The sequence below is a fragment of the Rhincodon typus genome, chromosome 49, assembly GCF_021869965.1.
Source record: "Rhincodon typus isolate 14 chromosome 49, sRhiTyp1.1, whole genome shotgun sequence".
NCBI classification, from domain to species: domain Eukaryota; kingdom Metazoa; phylum Chordata; class Chondrichthyes; order Orectolobiformes; family Rhincodontidae; genus Rhincodon; species Rhincodon typus.
The window spans coordinates 3,022,366-3,039,972 of NC_063380.1; the positions used below are offsets into that span (position 1 = coordinate 3,022,366).

The following is a 17,607-nucleotide window of genomic DNA, read 5'->3' on the forward strand; positions in this document are numbered from 1 at the left end:
GCTGCAGAAACACTTCTCTGTGCCCCAGATTGAGAGTCCACTGTCACAATTGCTCGCTTTGGATTTTCCATATCCAGCTCTACAGCACATCCAGTCATGGTGCCAAATACATGGCTATTTTCTCCTGAGAGGCTATCACCGCCCCCAACCCCAACCTATATCCAAAACTGGAAATTGTTTAGCAGGGATTTAGTAACAGGAGATTCCACCTGCTGGCAGTCATCCATCTACCTGACTGTACCTGCGATGTGACCACCTCACTGAAGCTACGATCTATCACACTCTCTGCCGCCTGTATGCTCCTCAGCGCTTCCAACTTCTCCTCTAACTGATCCATGCGGTCTGAGTGGAGCTGCAACCAGACATACACAGTGGGGCAACCAGGATAATTTAATTGGAAAACTGCAGAATGCTACAGTACAGAGGGACACGAGAGTAATAAAGTCATACAGCATAGAAACAGACCCTTCAGTCCAACCAGTCCACACCGAACATAATTTGAAGCTCTAGTAATCCCACCTGCCTCCTTCATATCCCTCTAAACCTTTCCTTTGCATGTTCTTATCCAAATGTCTTGTAAACGCTGTAATTGTGCGGACATACAGCACTTTTTCAGGAAGTTCATTCCACACGAGAAACATCCTCTGTTTAAAAAAATGCTCCTCATATCTTTTTTAAATCTCTCTCGTCTCGTCTTAAATATGCACACCCCCAAGTCTTGAAATTCCCGATCCTAGGAAAAAAGATAACTATCATTCACACTATCTACAGCCCTCATGATTTTATAAACTTTGTAGATCACGATTCATCAAATGTCAACATACAGGCGCGGTAGTCGAATGATTGTGGCGCAGTTGTGGTGTTCCTGTCTCCAAAGCAGAACACCTGGGTGCAATTTGCATATGTGCTGGAAATGTTGCACAACACATCCGAAGAGTTTGATTCAAAATCCTTACAACTTCACCTCTACATTGCTGACATCTCTCGTTTCTTGCATCTCCGAGGAGGCCTTGTAGTGCAGTGGTAGTGCTTCGATGTCATGACGAGGAAACCCAGGTTCAAGTCTCACCAGCTCCGAAAGGTATGTCATAACACTCTGAGTCGGCCGATTTCACGATTATCTATAAGTGCAGACGCAATTGAGATTTGGGTGAGGTCATTGCAAAAGGAAGAAACCCCTTTTAATTTGCCGATGAGTAGGGGTTGCCTGATGAGCGAAGGTTGGACATAACTGGGTCAATGCAGCTCAAGAGATTCAGACATGATCTGATTGAAAGATAGATGAGCCCTAGGTGGCAAGACATTCGAGTGGCTAAAACGATTCATAGGCTCGAAATGCAACTTGAGATTAAAATGGGGCGATATCTCGTCTCCTGGGGATCATGAGTGTTTTGAAATCTTCCCTCCACGCCACCCTCACAAACCCATTCCCCACCTCTCCTACCCCACCTCAAAAGGACAGAACTGGAGTCTGAGTCAATCAGTATCTTCAAGTCCGAGAGAGATAGACTTTAGATTGACCCAGGGGTCAAGTGTGATGGGAGAAAAAAAGCCGGAAGTTCACCACAGCCGTCTTTCATCAAACATTATTTAGAAATTGTCGGCGTTACTGAGAGTTGAAAATCGGAGACCTTGATGTCTCATTCGAAGAAAAAGCTCTTTATTCTTTTGTTTCAAATGACACGCCCTACTTTCCTCTTGTGAATTAAATGAATTACAAGGCATAATGACAGCAGACAGTTCGAATGCAGGAAAAGATAGGAATAAGAATGGCAAATAGAATGTTGGGATTTATTTTTCAAGGGCTGGAATGTAAAAACAGGACAATGTTGCTGCAACTGTACCAGGTACTAGTGAGGCTGCATCTGGAGTACTGTATACAGTTTTGATCGTCTTATTTGAGAAAGCATGCTACTGCATTGGAGGAAGTTCAGACCTGTACTCTGTGGAGTTATGATGGCTCACTGCGCCAGGGACCCGGGTTCGATTTCACCTTCGGGCGAATATCTGTGTGGAGTTTCCACATTGTCCCCGTTTCTTCTGGGAGCTCCAGTTTCCTCCCACAGCCCAAAGATGTGCAGACTAGGTGGATTGGCCATGCTAAATTGCCCATCGTGTTCAGGGATGTGTAGCCAAGGGAATTAAAGGGTAAGGAAATGGTTCTGGGTGGGATGGTCTTCGGAGGGTCAGTGTGGACTTGTTGGGCCAAAGGGCATTTTTCTGTACTGTAGGGATTCTACGATCTAATTGAGGAGGATAAGCTGCTAAATATGATTGACAAAGTAGATGTGCAGTCGTCGTTTCCTATGTACGGTCAATCTAGAATAATAGGTCGTACTTTTAGGACAAGGGACAGTAGATTTAGAAAAGATGAGGCGGAATTAATTGTCTCAATGTGTTGTCAATGACTTCACTGTTCTGGAGTGTGGTGAAATGAGGCAACATTGAGTAAATTGATTTTGTGCATGGATAGACTCTTAATCTGTAATGGACTAAAGCGTTGTGGACAGCGGGGAAGGAAGTGGAGCTCAGACCGAGATGAAATCAGGTTTATTCATATCAAATGGTGGAACAGATTCCTAAGGCTGAATAGCCTTACAATGGCCTTATGGTGTTGTGCAATGAATGATCCGAAGCCTTGTGATGGTTGAATACCTATAAAGCGCTCTTAAAGGTTCTTAAAGGATGTTAAAGTATTTTAGGTGAATACACAGTTATCAAGAACCGTTGCTTAAGACTGGCACCTCTCTCAGAATTTTTCTCTCCTCATTGCAGGCATTGAAGAATTATGGTGAAAGGGCATTTAAGCATATTCTTCAGCTATTCTCTGAATTTACTCTGTGTCACGACGTAGACACAAGTATTAGTGCAGCAACTCAGGAGCTGCAACATAAAACCCAATTCCTGCACATAACTGTCGATCCACACAGATTTTAAACCTAAATTGTACATCCGCATCCAGAGAGAATAAATCATTAATGTTGATCATAACAAGATAAAATTGGCGGAAATACCCAGCAATAAAATTATGGATTTCCATCGACTCTCCATCTCTGCGTCTTTGTGAGTTTCCTTACTGCTGGAAGCACGGAGTTGCCTGCGGGATTTGCTGCTCACTAAAATGTGTCTGACTGTGAAGATGTTGAGGAGTAAAATCAATAGAATTGGAACACATGGAGTTAGTATGTTGTGGAGGAACTGAACTGTTACCCAGACCGGAGACGACCGAACATTGTCCAATGCAGCACGAAACCAGGGGAAGTTCATTTGCTGATACTCGCTCGTTAATGCAAAGTACCAGAAAATTTTCTTCAAGCTGCTCACTGTAGTCACTGTCCCCAGGACCACGGCCACCGTTTTCTCACTGCAATATTTACTTTTCAGCTTTTGGCAACAAATGGCCACAAATCGATCAAAGGTGAACGCGACGGTGAACCAGGCAGAGCAGTCAGTGACTGCATAAAGCAGGACAGCATGAATGTTGCATACGGGAAATTCCAACAGAGAGGAGAACGTTCTTCGATAAAGTGTTGGCAACTGTCTCAAAGTCAGATCGAAGATAATGACCAGTAGATCTGAAACTGCCATGGCCATCAGATAACATGTCATGCAATTAGAGAGACCACATCTTCTGCGAGACAGAATCCTAATTGTGAGAAGGTTAACTGCGAGGAAGGGAAATAAGGACGGTAACATTACATACAGGTAGTGGTAATAATATCAGTTCAATCGAGGACTTACTGAGTTGTGTTATGTTTCGACACAGAGCAAACATATTGATACATAACAATTGCATTTTAAGAGGCAAATTGTCTTTTGTGGTATCACCCAGTGTTCATGTACAAAGGAGTAACTGTTGTTCACAGGGGAACAATAGAATCGAATTTGGCAACAGGATATGATTGGATGAGCAGCATTTTAAAGTGGAAAGTCTTCAATAAAGTTGGTACCAAGTAGAGGCATTCAGCCTATCAATCTCTCCATTTAAGTAATATATAGCTCCTTTATTCCACTTCCCAAAAGTGCAATATGTCACATTTCCCCACATTATATTTCATCTATCAGCTGTTGTCCCACCCTCTGAACGTGTCTTTGTCATCGTCAACACTTGCTTCCCCATTTTTTTTTACTGTCAGTGAAATCGTGGCTGATCTGATCACCCTCAGCACGATTTTTCTGCCTTTTCTCCTTAACACTTGATTCCAAGATATCAGCCTGAAGTACATTTAATGGCACTGCCTCAGCAGTCCTGTGTTGTGAAAGATTCCACAGCAGGTCAGGGACGGGGAATCTTGCAGACAATACCTCCTTTCCTGACTCCTTCCCAAATCCTGTCCACCGTCTTACAAGGTACAAGTCAGGAGTGCGATGGAAGACTTTCCACTTGCCTGAAGGGGTGGAAGTCCAAAACACTCGAGAACCTTGATATCATTCAGGATAAAGCAGCCTGCTTGATTGTAACCACATCCACTAACATTTCCCCGCACCCCCTCAACATTCAGGTTCAACGGCAGCAGTGAGAATTGTCTACATGATGTATTGCAGATATTCACCAAGGCTGTAACAATAGAACACCTACCAAACCCAGGATAATGATCATTGAGAAGGACAAGGGGAGCAGATAGATGGGAACACAGCTCTTTCCAAGTTTCTGTCGAAGCCACTCATCAATCTGACTTGGAAGTGTATCGCCTTTCCTTCACTGTCGCTGGATCTAAATCCTGGAATTCCCTCCCTCAGGGCATTTCAGATCTGACGACAGAACACGGATTGCAGAGCTTCAAGAAAACATCTAACCACCACCTTCTAAAAGGGCCAAATAGGGACAGGCAATAAATGTTGGTTTAGCCAGGCGCACCAATGTCCCACCCGTGAATTAAAGAAAAGTAAAGAAGTTAAAATAAAGGTTGTTAACCATTTAATGATGGGTTGTATGTCTCATGGGTTATTAACAATAGGGACCATCATTTCAATCGCTTCCCTAAGGATGCAGGTGAGGTTAAGAGGACAACATTTCTGTTCTTGAGGTACATCAGTGGGGCACAAGATGGGTTATTTTGTGATAGTTGACAATAATTAAAGGGTGACCATGAGTCTAGTCTTTATTTACATGTCTTTATCGAAATCAAATATCACTACCTAACATGATATCATGAATTGCAGAACACTTGTGCACAGATACAGAAGGTCATGCAGTGTGAGAATGTAATTTCTGGTATTTGTTTTTGCTGAAATAATGGTCTATTAATATAGGGAAGTGTTGCTTTCTCTGTACAAGGCATTAGTGAGGCAACAACTGGAGTATCGTGTCTAGTTTTTTCTCCCAAAACTGAAGGATGATTGTGATTGCATTCGAGGAAGTTCAGAGGAGGTTCATTCAATTAATTCCAGAGATGAGGGCTTGTCGCATGAGGAGCTTTGAGTTGTTCAGGCCTATACTGTCTGGAGTTAAGAAGGATGACAGCAGTTCTAACTGATGTCTAGAAGATGCTAAAACAGATTGATATAGTAGTTTAGAGAGGAAGTTTCCCCTTGTGGAGCTGGCTAGAACAAGATGTCATGGTTTTAGGCTCAAGGCAAATAAATTTAAAAGAGAGATGAGGAGGAATTGCTTCCCCTAACGGGAATTCTGTAGAATTCTCTACCACAGAGTATGGTGGACACCGGGATCCTGACCGAATTTAAGGAGGAGGTGGACATATATTTATGGAGAGATTGGCAAAAGGGAACGGGAAGAAAAGTGGAATTGTGACCGAGATGAAGTCAGCCACGATGGTGTTTAATGGCGAAACAGCCTCAAAAGCTAAATGGCCTACTCCTGCTCCTCGTTCTTATGGTCATTGTGAGTTTCATGTCATTTCATGTCCAACCTGTGCTCGGATTCTAGATCGTTCTAATTGTGTCATTACCACCTTACCAGCGCATACCCCAAGTGGGGCAAATCTTGAAGAGAACTAATAATAAAAATAATGTTTAGAGAAACAACGATTTTGACAAAAGGCACAGGAATGTTGAAAATGGGCAGGAGATTGGCATTGGGGATTTGTAAAGATGCACAAATAATAAAGAGGATCTTCACATTGAGGTACAGTCACAGAGGGAATGAATGTTGACAAGTGAACACAACATTAATCAGCTGGGGGGTGACCATTTGTTCGATGAGTTTTGCTCATGCATCTTTGTGACTGAAGTGTGGTCAACTGAGATTCTAAAGAGTTGAGTTTGAGTTTGCAAATGTGCAGATGTTGTTTCATTTGGTTTTTGAACCAAAGAAGACTGTGACAATTTCGAGCTCATATTGGAGAGGATATGAGATTAATGAATATGAGACGATATGAGACTAATTGCTGAGATGGTGCGACTATATTCACTAGAGTTAATAAAGTTGGGTTGGGGGGTGGAATTCGAAAATGACTAGACAGGTAAACGCAGGAAGGATGTTCCCAATAATCGGGGAGTCCTGGCTGTCAGACTCTAAGGATAAAGAGTAGGACTAATATTGAGAAAAAGCCTCCATCCAGAGAGTGGTGAGCCTGTGGAATTGTCTGCCACAGAAAGAGTTTAAGACAAAAAGACTGAATGTTTTCATGATGGAGTTACATAAAGTTCTTAGGACCGAAGGGGACAAAGGGTATGAGGAGAAAGTGAGAACAGAGGACTGAGTTGCATTATCAACCATGATCATTCTGACTGCTGGAGCAAGCTGGAAGAACTGATTGGCCTACTCTTGCTCCTATTTTCTCTGTTTCGATTTTTCAGCCTGTAATACAAATATAAAGAATAGGAACAGCCTGTTTCAAGCTCAAAATGAAGTAAGATTGGAGCCAGTTGTCAAGGAACAAATGTTACATTCTGCTCTGATGTGGACAACTTCGATCTACCCAAAAGTAAATATTAAAGGCAGACACGAATCAAACTTTTCAGAATGATGAAAGAACATGCTTATATGACTTTGGGGTTATCCAAACACAATAACTCCCTCATGCACTTCACAGACCAAGATCTTTGTATAGTCGCTAGCCATTGGAAAAGTCCTGGAGGACTAATGAGTAGCCAATGTTGTTCTTCTGTTTATGAAGGGAAATAGAGATAACAAAAAAAGCTATAGATTGGCGAGCCTCACATCTTTGTATGGGAAGCTATTGGAGAGAATTCTTCACAATATCATTTATGCGCATTTGGAAAAGAATGGCCTAATTAGCAACAGTCAGCATGACTTTGTGCGGGTCAGGTCATGCCTTATTGACTTGAATGAATTTTTCGAGGAGGTGATGAAGGTGATCGATGTAAACTTGTCTATGTTGTCTACATAGCTTTTAGTGAGGTTTTTGAATACGTCCCTCGTGGTATAATCATTCAGAAGATTAAGATGATTGGGATCCATGGTGACTTGGCCGCTTGGATACTGTATTGGCTTGCCAATAGAAGACAGAGGGTAGTGGTGGAAGGGTGTCTTTTTTGGCAGGTGCTCCATGGCTAAACGTGTGCTGCATGGATCTGCACTAGGGCCTGTGCTGTTTGTGTTGTATATAAGTGACTTGGTTGAAAATTTAGATGGGTGAGTTAATAAGTTTGCAGACGATACAAAGATCTTTGGAGTTGTGGTTCATTCAGAAGATTGTCAAAAGATACAGCAGACTGTGGAGCATTTGCAGATCTGGGTGGAGAAATGGCAGATGGAGATTTATCCGGGTAAGGGTGAGGTGCTGCATTTTGGGAGATCAAATGTTAAGTAAAAGTATGCAGTTAATGGACCTGAATATCACTGATGTACAGACGGATCTTGGGGTTCAAGTCCATGGCTCCCTGAAAGTAGCCACACAAGCAGCAGCTAGGATGGTAAAGAAGGCGTATGACATGCTTGCCTTTAGTGATCATGGGTTGAGTACGAGAGTCAAGTTCTCATGTTGCAGCTTTGTAAGACCTTGTTTCGGCCACACTTAGAGTACTGCATTCAATTCCGGAAGCCACATTACAGGAATGATGTGGATATTTTTGAGATGGTGCTAAAAAATTTTAGCAGGATGCTGCCTGGTTTAGAGGGTACGAGCTATAAGGACAGACATGAAAAAATCGCGTTGATTCTCTGGAGTGGCGGAGGCTGAGGGAAGACTTGATATAAGCCCATAAAATTAGGAGACACAAAGATGAGTTTGATGGTCAGAATAATTTTCTTCCAGAGTTGAAATATTTAATTCTAGTGAGCACGAGTTGGGAACAGGCTACCAGATGTGTTGGTGGAGGCAGATACAACAAGGGCGTTTAGGAAAATTTCAGACGAGCTCATAAATATTTAAGGAATTAAGGAACATGGGCCATTGGAAGACAGAATTGATTAGGTTAATTTGGCGTCGTGTTTGGCACAACTTCGCGGTTGAAGGACCCATTCTGGTGTTGTATTGTTCTATATTCTATGCTCTATGTTTACAGAAGTTTTCCATATCCAATGTCAGGATACAACGGGTCAACAAAACAAAGGAGACAGCTGCATGGGAGTGCAGGAGAGTGAGCAAGTGGCAAACAGCCTCATGAATTGAAAGGTAGCTTTTTCTTTTAAACGCAATAGTTGGATACAGAGACTTACCAGATATTCCAACGAAACCAATGATAGGATAGTAATAACATTCAATTATGTATAGTAGATATTGTATTCGAGATCGTAATGAGGGGCGATCATAATACGTGGAAAGTATGAAAAGATACCAAGATAGACTCCTGAAATCACTTGTAAATGCCCAGTCCGTTGTTTCCAGATTCTGATCCATTGAAGGAATATTCCAGTCTATTCTCCCCAAGTTGAATGTTATTCCAATTGATTGTTTCCAGATTCTGATCTGTTGTAGTATCGTTCCAATTGATTGTTATCAGGTTCTGATCACTTGTTCTGAAGTTCCAGCCTCTTGCTGTCAGATTCTGATCTCTCTCTCTCTCTGTCTCTCTCTCTGTCTCTCTCTCTCTGTGTCTATCTTTGGAACCATTGATGCCTCGAACTGTGGAGATGATGCTTCCACCCACACTATGGAACATTTCCTTGAAAGGAGCGGCTTTTTAAACATAAGAGGGAAAGTGACCAGTAACACGATGCAGATCCCTGGAGACTGGTGATAATTACGAGCTCCAAACTAACAGGTTTCGTTAACTCTTTCGCTCCAGCACCAGTTATACCACGATAAAGAAGATTTACATATTCTAGGCTGAATACAGATGAGTGTGTTTAAGGAAAGGATGGTGACTGATCATCATCTGTCAATACTCTTGTGTATTGGGCAGTAGTGCCAGAGCTTTGGCGGTTCCAAATGCTTCACACTGTTACAAAATGTAGCTGAGTACAACCACTAGATCTCCGGACGAGTCAGTAGGTTGGCTGCAGGACAAAGTGTTCTGTAGGAAGATAGAGTTAAAGTCTAAGGATGCAGTGAGGAGATGAGGAGAAATGTCTTCATTCAGAGATTGGCGGGCCTGTGGAATTCTCCACCACAGAAAACAGTTGAGGCCAAAACTTTGAATGTTTCTAAAAAGGAGTTTGTATAGTTCTTAGGGTTAAAGTAAGCTATGACGAGAATGTCTGAACAGAGTACCGAGTAAGATGATCAGTCATGATCACATTGAATGGCGGAACAAGCTCAAAAGCCGAATGGCCTACTACTGCTCCTACATTCTATTGACGCTTGGCGAATGAAAACAAGATAGAGTTGTGATGGGGAAGTACATTTTCAGGATTTTAACCTGCAACTAATGGATTGCCACAGTGAACAGTGCTGGGACCACAATTATTTACAATGTATTTCACTGACTTGGATGAGGGAGGTGAATGCACGAAGGTGAATGGTACAAAAAAAGAGTGGAAAACCAAGTGGTGCGAATGACACAAATAATCTGCATAGTGAGAGAGATAGGCTACGTGAGTGGGCAAAAACTTGGCAAATGAAATGTGATGTGGAGAAATGAGAGGTAATGCATGTTGGCAGGATGAATAAAGGAGATGAATATGATTTAAATAAAATAAAACCTGGAAAAACCTACAGAAGACTTTGGGGGTCCTCGTGCATAATTCCCCCTGCAAAAACATGTTGGCGCCCAAGATTCAGCAGTAAATAGGGAAGGCAAGTTGAACGTTGACATTTCTTTCAAAGGAAATGGAGTGTGAAGGTGGGAAGGTTTTGCTAAAGCTGCGCAAGGCACTAGTCAGACCACAGCTGGAATACCCTGAGCAGGTTTGGAGCTCTTATAGAAGAAGAAAAATATACTGGCTTTGGAGGCTGATCCCATGGAGGGACTGTCTTATGAGGAGAGGTTGACTCATTAGGTTATAGAGGAATGAGAGGCGACTTTATTTCAACAAATATGACTTATAGAGAATTTGACACGAGATGTAGAGAGTTTGCTTCCCCTTGTGGCAAAGTTTAGAACCAGAAGAACAAGGGAACATCCAATTAAGACATAGAATGAGGAGGGATTTCTTCTCTCAAAGGGCGGAGAATCTGTGGAATTCTTTCCCGCACAGTATAGTCAAAGCTGAGACAGACAGAGTTTTAATCAGGAATGGGAATCGAGGGGAAAAGACAGTAAAATGTGTTTGAGAATGATCATATCAGCCATGGTCTCATTGAAAAGCGAATCAGTCCCTTACGGATCTACTGTATTTCAACAAGACACCATCTAATTTTTCTAAACTCTGATGAATCCAGTCTCAACCCTGCTCAATCTCTTCTCATCAGATAGTCCCTGCCTACCTGGGATGAGCCTTGGTAAACCTGCTCTAGGCTGCCTGCAATATCAGTTCCGGGTAATGGGTACTTCATTGCTGCGTGGCAAGATGATGCTCTCTGCATAACAGGGAGAAAGGGTAGGGCTTTGAATAGACTGCCACACAGCCCTGCTCCTCTGTGTAGCTCAGTTTGTTCAGATTGCAAAGTGGAAAGGTGAAGCACTGTGCATCGATGAAGGAGGCATTAAAGAGGAACATTGGATGGCATTGAGATAGAAGGTATGTGCAGGGATGGAAGAGGAAGGCAGACGACTGGCTTGAGGGAATCAAACTGGAACACAGACACAATTGGCTGATCTATGCCACAACATTCTGTCATTCGGGAATCTCTTCTTCTCTTTTGAACCAAATTTAACATTTAGTTGTGGCATGGGCAATTGGGAGCTGAAGACTGAGAGTGTGTACAGAGAATAAAGTCAAAAGAATGGGAAGTGTTTTTTGCTCTTGAAATGTTGCAAGCACTTGTGAGATACGATTGGATAAGAGTGACAAGCCCAAGGCTCTGCCTGACGCTGAATGCATTGTCTCCTGGATTGTGTCCCAGCTGTTTGGTCACTACTTCCTGCATTTGTGTGAATAAAACTCACTGCATTCATGACCACTTTTGTTTTGTGTTCATTTCTCATGGAGAATGTCATTGAATTGTACAGAAACGGAAGAAGACCTTCGGCCTATCACGTCTTATTCTGAGAAAATGCCAACCTGGTCTTAGATTCTTCCTGGCAGAAATAACTTCTCTACATTTAACCTGTCAAGTTCCCTCAGAATTTTATATGGTTCATTAAAGCCTCGTATCATTCTTCAAAACTCCAATGAGTACTAGCCCAAACTACTCAATCTCTCCTCATAAGACATTACCCGCCTACCCGAGATCAATCTGTTGACTATCATATGGTCAGGAGTAGAGGTATTCGCCAATGCTTGTACTATGTTCAGCACTACTCTCGACTACTCAGGTACTGTGGCAGTGCATTTTCAAATGCAACAAGATCTGGACAATATCCAGTTTTCCGCTGAAAGGACCAAGTAGCATGCACGCCACACAAATGTCAGGCTAAGACCATCTCCGATAAGAGGCAATCTAACCATAGCCTCTTGCAATTCAAACGTGTGATTCTCCATTATCAACATTCTTGGAATTACCATTAACCAAAAACACAACTGGACTTGCCACATAAGGACAGTAGTTACAGGGGGATAGGAATATTTCGGCGTTTACATCAACTCCTGACTCCCCTAGGCCTGTCCACCATCTACAAGACACAAGTTAGGAGTCTTATCGAATACTCCCAATTGCCTGGATGAGTACAGCTTCAACAAGACTGTAAAAGATTGACGCCAGTCAGGACAAAGTACTCCTCTTGATTGGCACCACATTAGCAAGTACACATTCTCTCCACCACCAAAGCTCAGTAGCAACAGAGTGCAGTTTCTACAAGATACACTGCAGAAATTCGTCAAAGATCCTTAGACAGCACCTAACAAACCCACCACCACTTCCATCTAGAAGGAAAAGGGCAGCAGGTACGTTGGAACACTTGCAAGTTCCCGTCCAAGTCACTCACAATCCTGACTTGGAAATATATCGCCATTCCTTCATTGTTGCAGGGTTAAAATCCTGGAATTCTCTGCCGAGGGTCTACCGACTCCACATGGAATTCAGCTGTTCAAGAAGGTAGCTGACCACCAACTTCTCAATGGGAAAAACTCGGGATGGGCAATAAATTCTGGCCTGCCTGCAAAGCCCACGTCCCAGACAATGCAATACAGATCTCTCTCCCCCCAACCAATCGCACCCACCCTGTAGATTTAGAAATCCTTTCTCTTGTCTATGACTTGAAAATGATGATGCCTTGTCATTGAACCCTTGATTGAGGAGAACGGATGCTTGTCCATGCCCCTCATAATCTTATTATTGGAGTGGAATGTCCAGATGATTCACTCGACACATAGAGGTTCACTTCCAGCACCGAAGAGTTTATTGAAATTACAGCGGTGGGAAGAAACCCTCTGAAAATCCAGAAAGCTCTTCACCCAGAACAAAGGAAGATATACATTTTTATGTGCTCGTTTCATCCCGCCTTTACCATTTACAGACCAATCACATTATTAATTAATTACAAATATTTCCAGTTAAGCTAAACATATGACTGAACAGCTAGAGATGGACAGGGTCGTGTTCAACCATTGGTTCATGGTTTCGTGTTGTCTATCAGATTCTCTTATCTCCCTTGTTGGGACTCTTCACAATGGACACCGCATTCAAGTATATTCCTTTCCAGATATTTGCCAGGTGCATTGTGTTAACTGCCATTGAATTGGACTGTTGCCTATCGCTTAAGGACCGTTTAAATGCCTTACTAAGCTCAAAATGCAAAAAAAAAAAGATTTTTGCGATTTTTATCAAATCAGTTCTAACCCAGAACGTTATAATTCTTAAACAAACGAATTCTGAGCAGTTTCTTTCTTGCAGTATTTACTAGATGCCTCTACCTTCGTCTTTGGGTGTCTTACAGTCTGTTCATTCACCCCGCATTCTGAAGTCTGCTACTTTCGGTATGTATGATTCATTTCTCCCTGTAATGATATGGGAACTGTTTTTAGTGTCTCATGCTGGTTCGTTCTCATAACTTTATTTGAATCTTTTCCTCTAATACTTCGAGTGATGTTTTTGTACATAGGTGAATCTATAACTACTTCAGAATCTGTATCTAGATTATTTGGAGAATCCTAACTAAAACCTACAGATAGTACTGTAAAATATTGATTAAATAAATAGAGATTTACTAATTAAATACAGAGTGAAATGTTCTTGTCTATGCAAAAAACTGAAAGAACTGTGGATGCTGTAAATCAGGAACAAAAACAGAAGTTGGCAGAAGAGCTGAGCAGGTTTGGCAGCATCTGTGAAGAAAAATCAGAGTTAACGTTTCAGGTGCGGTGACCCTTCCTCAGAATGCTGACGGGACCCGAAATGTTAACTCTGATTTTTCTTCGCAAATGCTGCCAGACCTGCTGAGCTTTTCCACCAACGATTGTTTCTGTTCCTGATTTACGGCATCTACAGTTCTTTCGGTTTTGATTTAGGATTTAACTCACAGCCACATCTCTACTCGGCATGCCCACCTTGAAGAAGTTCTGCTCCTCTCTCCGACGGGATTACCATTCTAACCTTTCTTTTCGTCCACGCACGTATTTGACCAGGTATTTGCTAAAACTCGTATCCACAACCATATAACATTCCCCAGTGACTGCCTCCCGTTCAGACTCACTCCACCTGTATTCCGAATGATCTTTCACGCCTCGTGCTTTGAATCCACGCAGAATCACAGGTAACTCCGCGATGTTCAATGCTCCACAAGCAGTTGTTCTCGCGGCATGCTGAGATTCACACTCTGTGCCACGTGGCGTCACATGCACACTCTCGACTTCTCTCTCCAACAACATCGCATCACGCTGGCTCAGGGCTGCACTACGCCGCAGTTCCACTTCATCCTCCGGCTCATTCACTGGGCTAACCAGAAACTTTTATTTTCTTTTGCTTTGTGGCATCAAGGCCCACAAGTTGTAACAACTCACAGGTACCCATAGCCCTCTGAAACCTTTCTCCCCTTCCCTTCCCTGACTCCATCCCCTCCCCCAACCCCACCTCCTGTCGGGTATTCACCATCCCACCTAACCTTCCGCTCTCTAATGCTGAGCGTTCTGGGCTCAGCTTTATCCCTCTGCGTCCCCACCTTAATGAATTTCGGGCAAGTCATGACGTCAAACTCTTCTGCCATCTTTGCCTCCGTGCCCATTTCTTTGGACAACAGTTGTCTCCACGTCCCGCAGACCCTTTGCCCAGCTCCAACACGCTTCCTCCACCTGGACCCCTCCCACTGGCATTTTATCTGCACTTGATCTGTTCATTGAGCACTATCGACTTGCCATTGGTCACCTCAATTTGTCTGCCCCCTCACCCAATCAAACCTTTCTTCCTTCAAACTGACTGCACTCCATGCGCTAAGAGACAAACCTGACTTTTTTTAAAAAAATTAAGTCTGTCGATAAGGGTGGTGTTGTTGTAGTCTGGGTTATTGATGGCTACGTTGAGAGGCTGAGCGCCAGATCTCGGATACCTCCTCCCATCTTGCCCTGGACCATGGCCCCAGCATGGTACATCAGGCCATTGTATCAACTACGGTAACTGTCCACATTTCATCAGGTGATTCCACCCCCCTCACCCCACCCACGTCCACTGCCTGCAAGCTGATAGTCCCGCAACCCCGCAAAACTCGCTTCTACTGGTTCTGAGGAACGGTCACCTGACGCGAAACGTTAACACTGATTTTCCTTCACAGATGCTCCCATATTTGCTGAGATTTTCCAGCAACTTCTGGTTTTGTTCTAATCTATGCCTTATGCGTAAGCAACTGCGGCTGCATAATCTATCTCAATTCTGTCTTAAGATGAGGTTCACAAAGTTATTATTGTTCAAACTTATGCAGGCTACGTTAAGTAAATATTTTCCTAAGCTCTCTAAGTATTGTCAGCCATGTTCTGCTGGGCAGCCATCGACCATTTTGTGGTGCTCAGTCAAGGGCATCCCGAAAAGTCAGAGATGGGGAGATATGTAATTCAGAAGGAGTATTGCCTGAAAAGGTGGTATTATGTGGAATACGTTGTGAGAAGATCCGTGTTCTATTATAAAAAGTGAAGTTGGAGAAGTCGGTGGAAAAGGTGGTGATGGTGGAGCAATAGAGAAATTCTCTGTTCCAGAAATGCAGTTTATCCTTGGTAATGATATTGCTGGGTCATAGACGAGAGTGATGCCTACTGGTTTGAAAAGTCAGTGGAAAATAAGGCAACTGAGTCGTTAAAAGAATTATATCCTGGGAATTTTCCTCACAGTCTGGTAGCAAGTTCTCAAGTCATATTTGGAAACAGAAGGAGAAACCGAAGAACAAATGTAAAGAATTTGAGCTTCAATTTTCAGAAGATATGTTTGATCAAATAGCTAAGAAGAAACGAAAAAATGTGGAGGACAAATTGGATATTTTTCTTTGAGAGAAATTACCTGAATTACAACAGAAATATACAAAGTGTAGGTAGTTATACCAAAAACTGTACGCAGAAGATGAATAAATGAGGCCATGATGAGGAAACTGAGATAATCATTTATTTAGGTGAATGAAAATGGGCAGACGTTCATCAAGTTGTATTACCAGTGGGCTTATAGAAAGAAGTTGCTGCAGATCCCTGGCCCAACAAGAAAGAAAGTAGAAAAAACAATGTGAAAAAAATACATCTGAATTGTTCTCTATTCTCACCTCCAATAGAATGACATACTGATGTTAAATAGACATATCTCAACAGTTGTTCTGTTAAGACCAGTTTCACTAATCCACAAAAGAGTGAGATGCTTGATATGGAAGGTTTCATTGGAGCGAAGACCTTCAGTTGATACATTGGTACAATTGATTCAGATCATTTATGATCATAAAATACACCGTCCTACAGTGCTGTGACATTCAAACGAGTCCTCATTCAACTGAAAATCAGAGCAAGATATGACAACAGAGGTGACAAAAGCAGGTGAGGTTGAGGACCAGGTTAAAAAAGCAAAATAGGCCGAGAGGAAAATACTTTAGAGAAGGTCGATGCAACTGAAGACGTGGCTTTGCTGGCGAAATGATTGGATGTGGGGAAGAGATGGAGACTGGTGGGGTGAGAGATAGGCCAAGCAACAAGCAACAGCGTCTTACCTGGAGATTGTTGGGCAACAAAACTGCAGGTGTTTTCGATTTGGAGGACAAATTGTGCACAAGAACGAGGCCATGAAGTTACCTAAACACAGGCCAATCAGAGAGAGAGGAAATGGACACATTGTACGCATCGGAAGAAACTCTATACCAACAAGATTATGAATACTTTGTGAGAGACCTGATTGAAAAAAAAACATGGGAATTGTCAATTCGAGAGACAGAATCCTTTTAAAAAAGAATTTCAGCAGAAAATAGATGGAACCAGGGACAGAAAATACTATTTTCTGGAGGTGGAAAGGGCTATCTGTAGTGTGGAGAACTTATGGAAGCCAGACATCCAACAATGTAGCACAAGTGTGGAAATGGCCAACAATGAACACGTATTGGATAGAATCAGCGGCAAGAGTTCGATGTTTGGAGCAGGATTAGAGACTTATAGCTGTATTCGCAACAAAGCTTAACTAGAAGGAGTTAGATCACGTCCAGTTTTAAAATTAAATACACTGTTTCAAAGCACAAAATCTGTCATAAATTTTACAAAATATTTGTAGAGCTATATGGATTACGTGCCTGTTCCTACAACTTGTAATCTAATAGTCACTTTTCAGCAGGTAAATATGGAATACAGGGTGCTACATTTCCCACAATTAGAAAAATTTCCATATGAAGGAAAATAGGCATAAACACAAATGAATATAAGCAATTATAGGATATCTCTATTCATAAATTAGTGTGGGAAAATCTCACTGAAACAAATAAAAAAAAAACAGCATATCTGGTACTATTTGTGAGAAGGGAATAGACTTCATATTTCAATTCCTTCATCAGAACTGTTCTGGTGAAGAATCCGTGCACTCAAAACTTTAACTTCGCTTTTTTCCCACAAATGCTGCCAGACTTGTGAGTTTCTTCAACAAAGTGCAGGGCTGGATGAACACAGCAGGCCAAGCAGCATCATAGGAGCAGAAAGGCTGACGTTTCGGGCCTAGACCCTTCATCAGAAAAAGGGGAGGGGAAGGGGGTTCTGAAATAAATAGGGAGAGAATGGGAGCCGGATAGAAGATGGATAGAGGAGAGGACAGGTGGAGAGGA

At 42.4% G+C, this 17,607-nt stretch overlaps 1 protein-coding gene across 1 annotated transcript in view; it reads right to left on the reverse strand.

Moving 5' to 3' along the window:
• The window catches only part of LOC125488080, a 36,632-nt gene extending 22,417 nt beyond the window's left edge, over window positions 1-14,215 (reverse strand). Inside the window, exons 1-3 of the mRNA XM_048620902.1 lie at window positions 13,941-14,215; window positions 3,211-3,364; window positions 242-352 (exon numbers count right to left, since the gene is read on the reverse strand). Coding sequence (XP_048476859.1) covers window positions 242-352; window positions 3,211-3,364; window positions 13,941-14,215 — 540 coding nt within the window. The remainder of the gene's footprint in view (window positions 1-241; window positions 353-3,210; window positions 3,365-13,940) is intronic.
• Window positions 14,216-17,607: the final 3,392 nt, after the last annotated feature.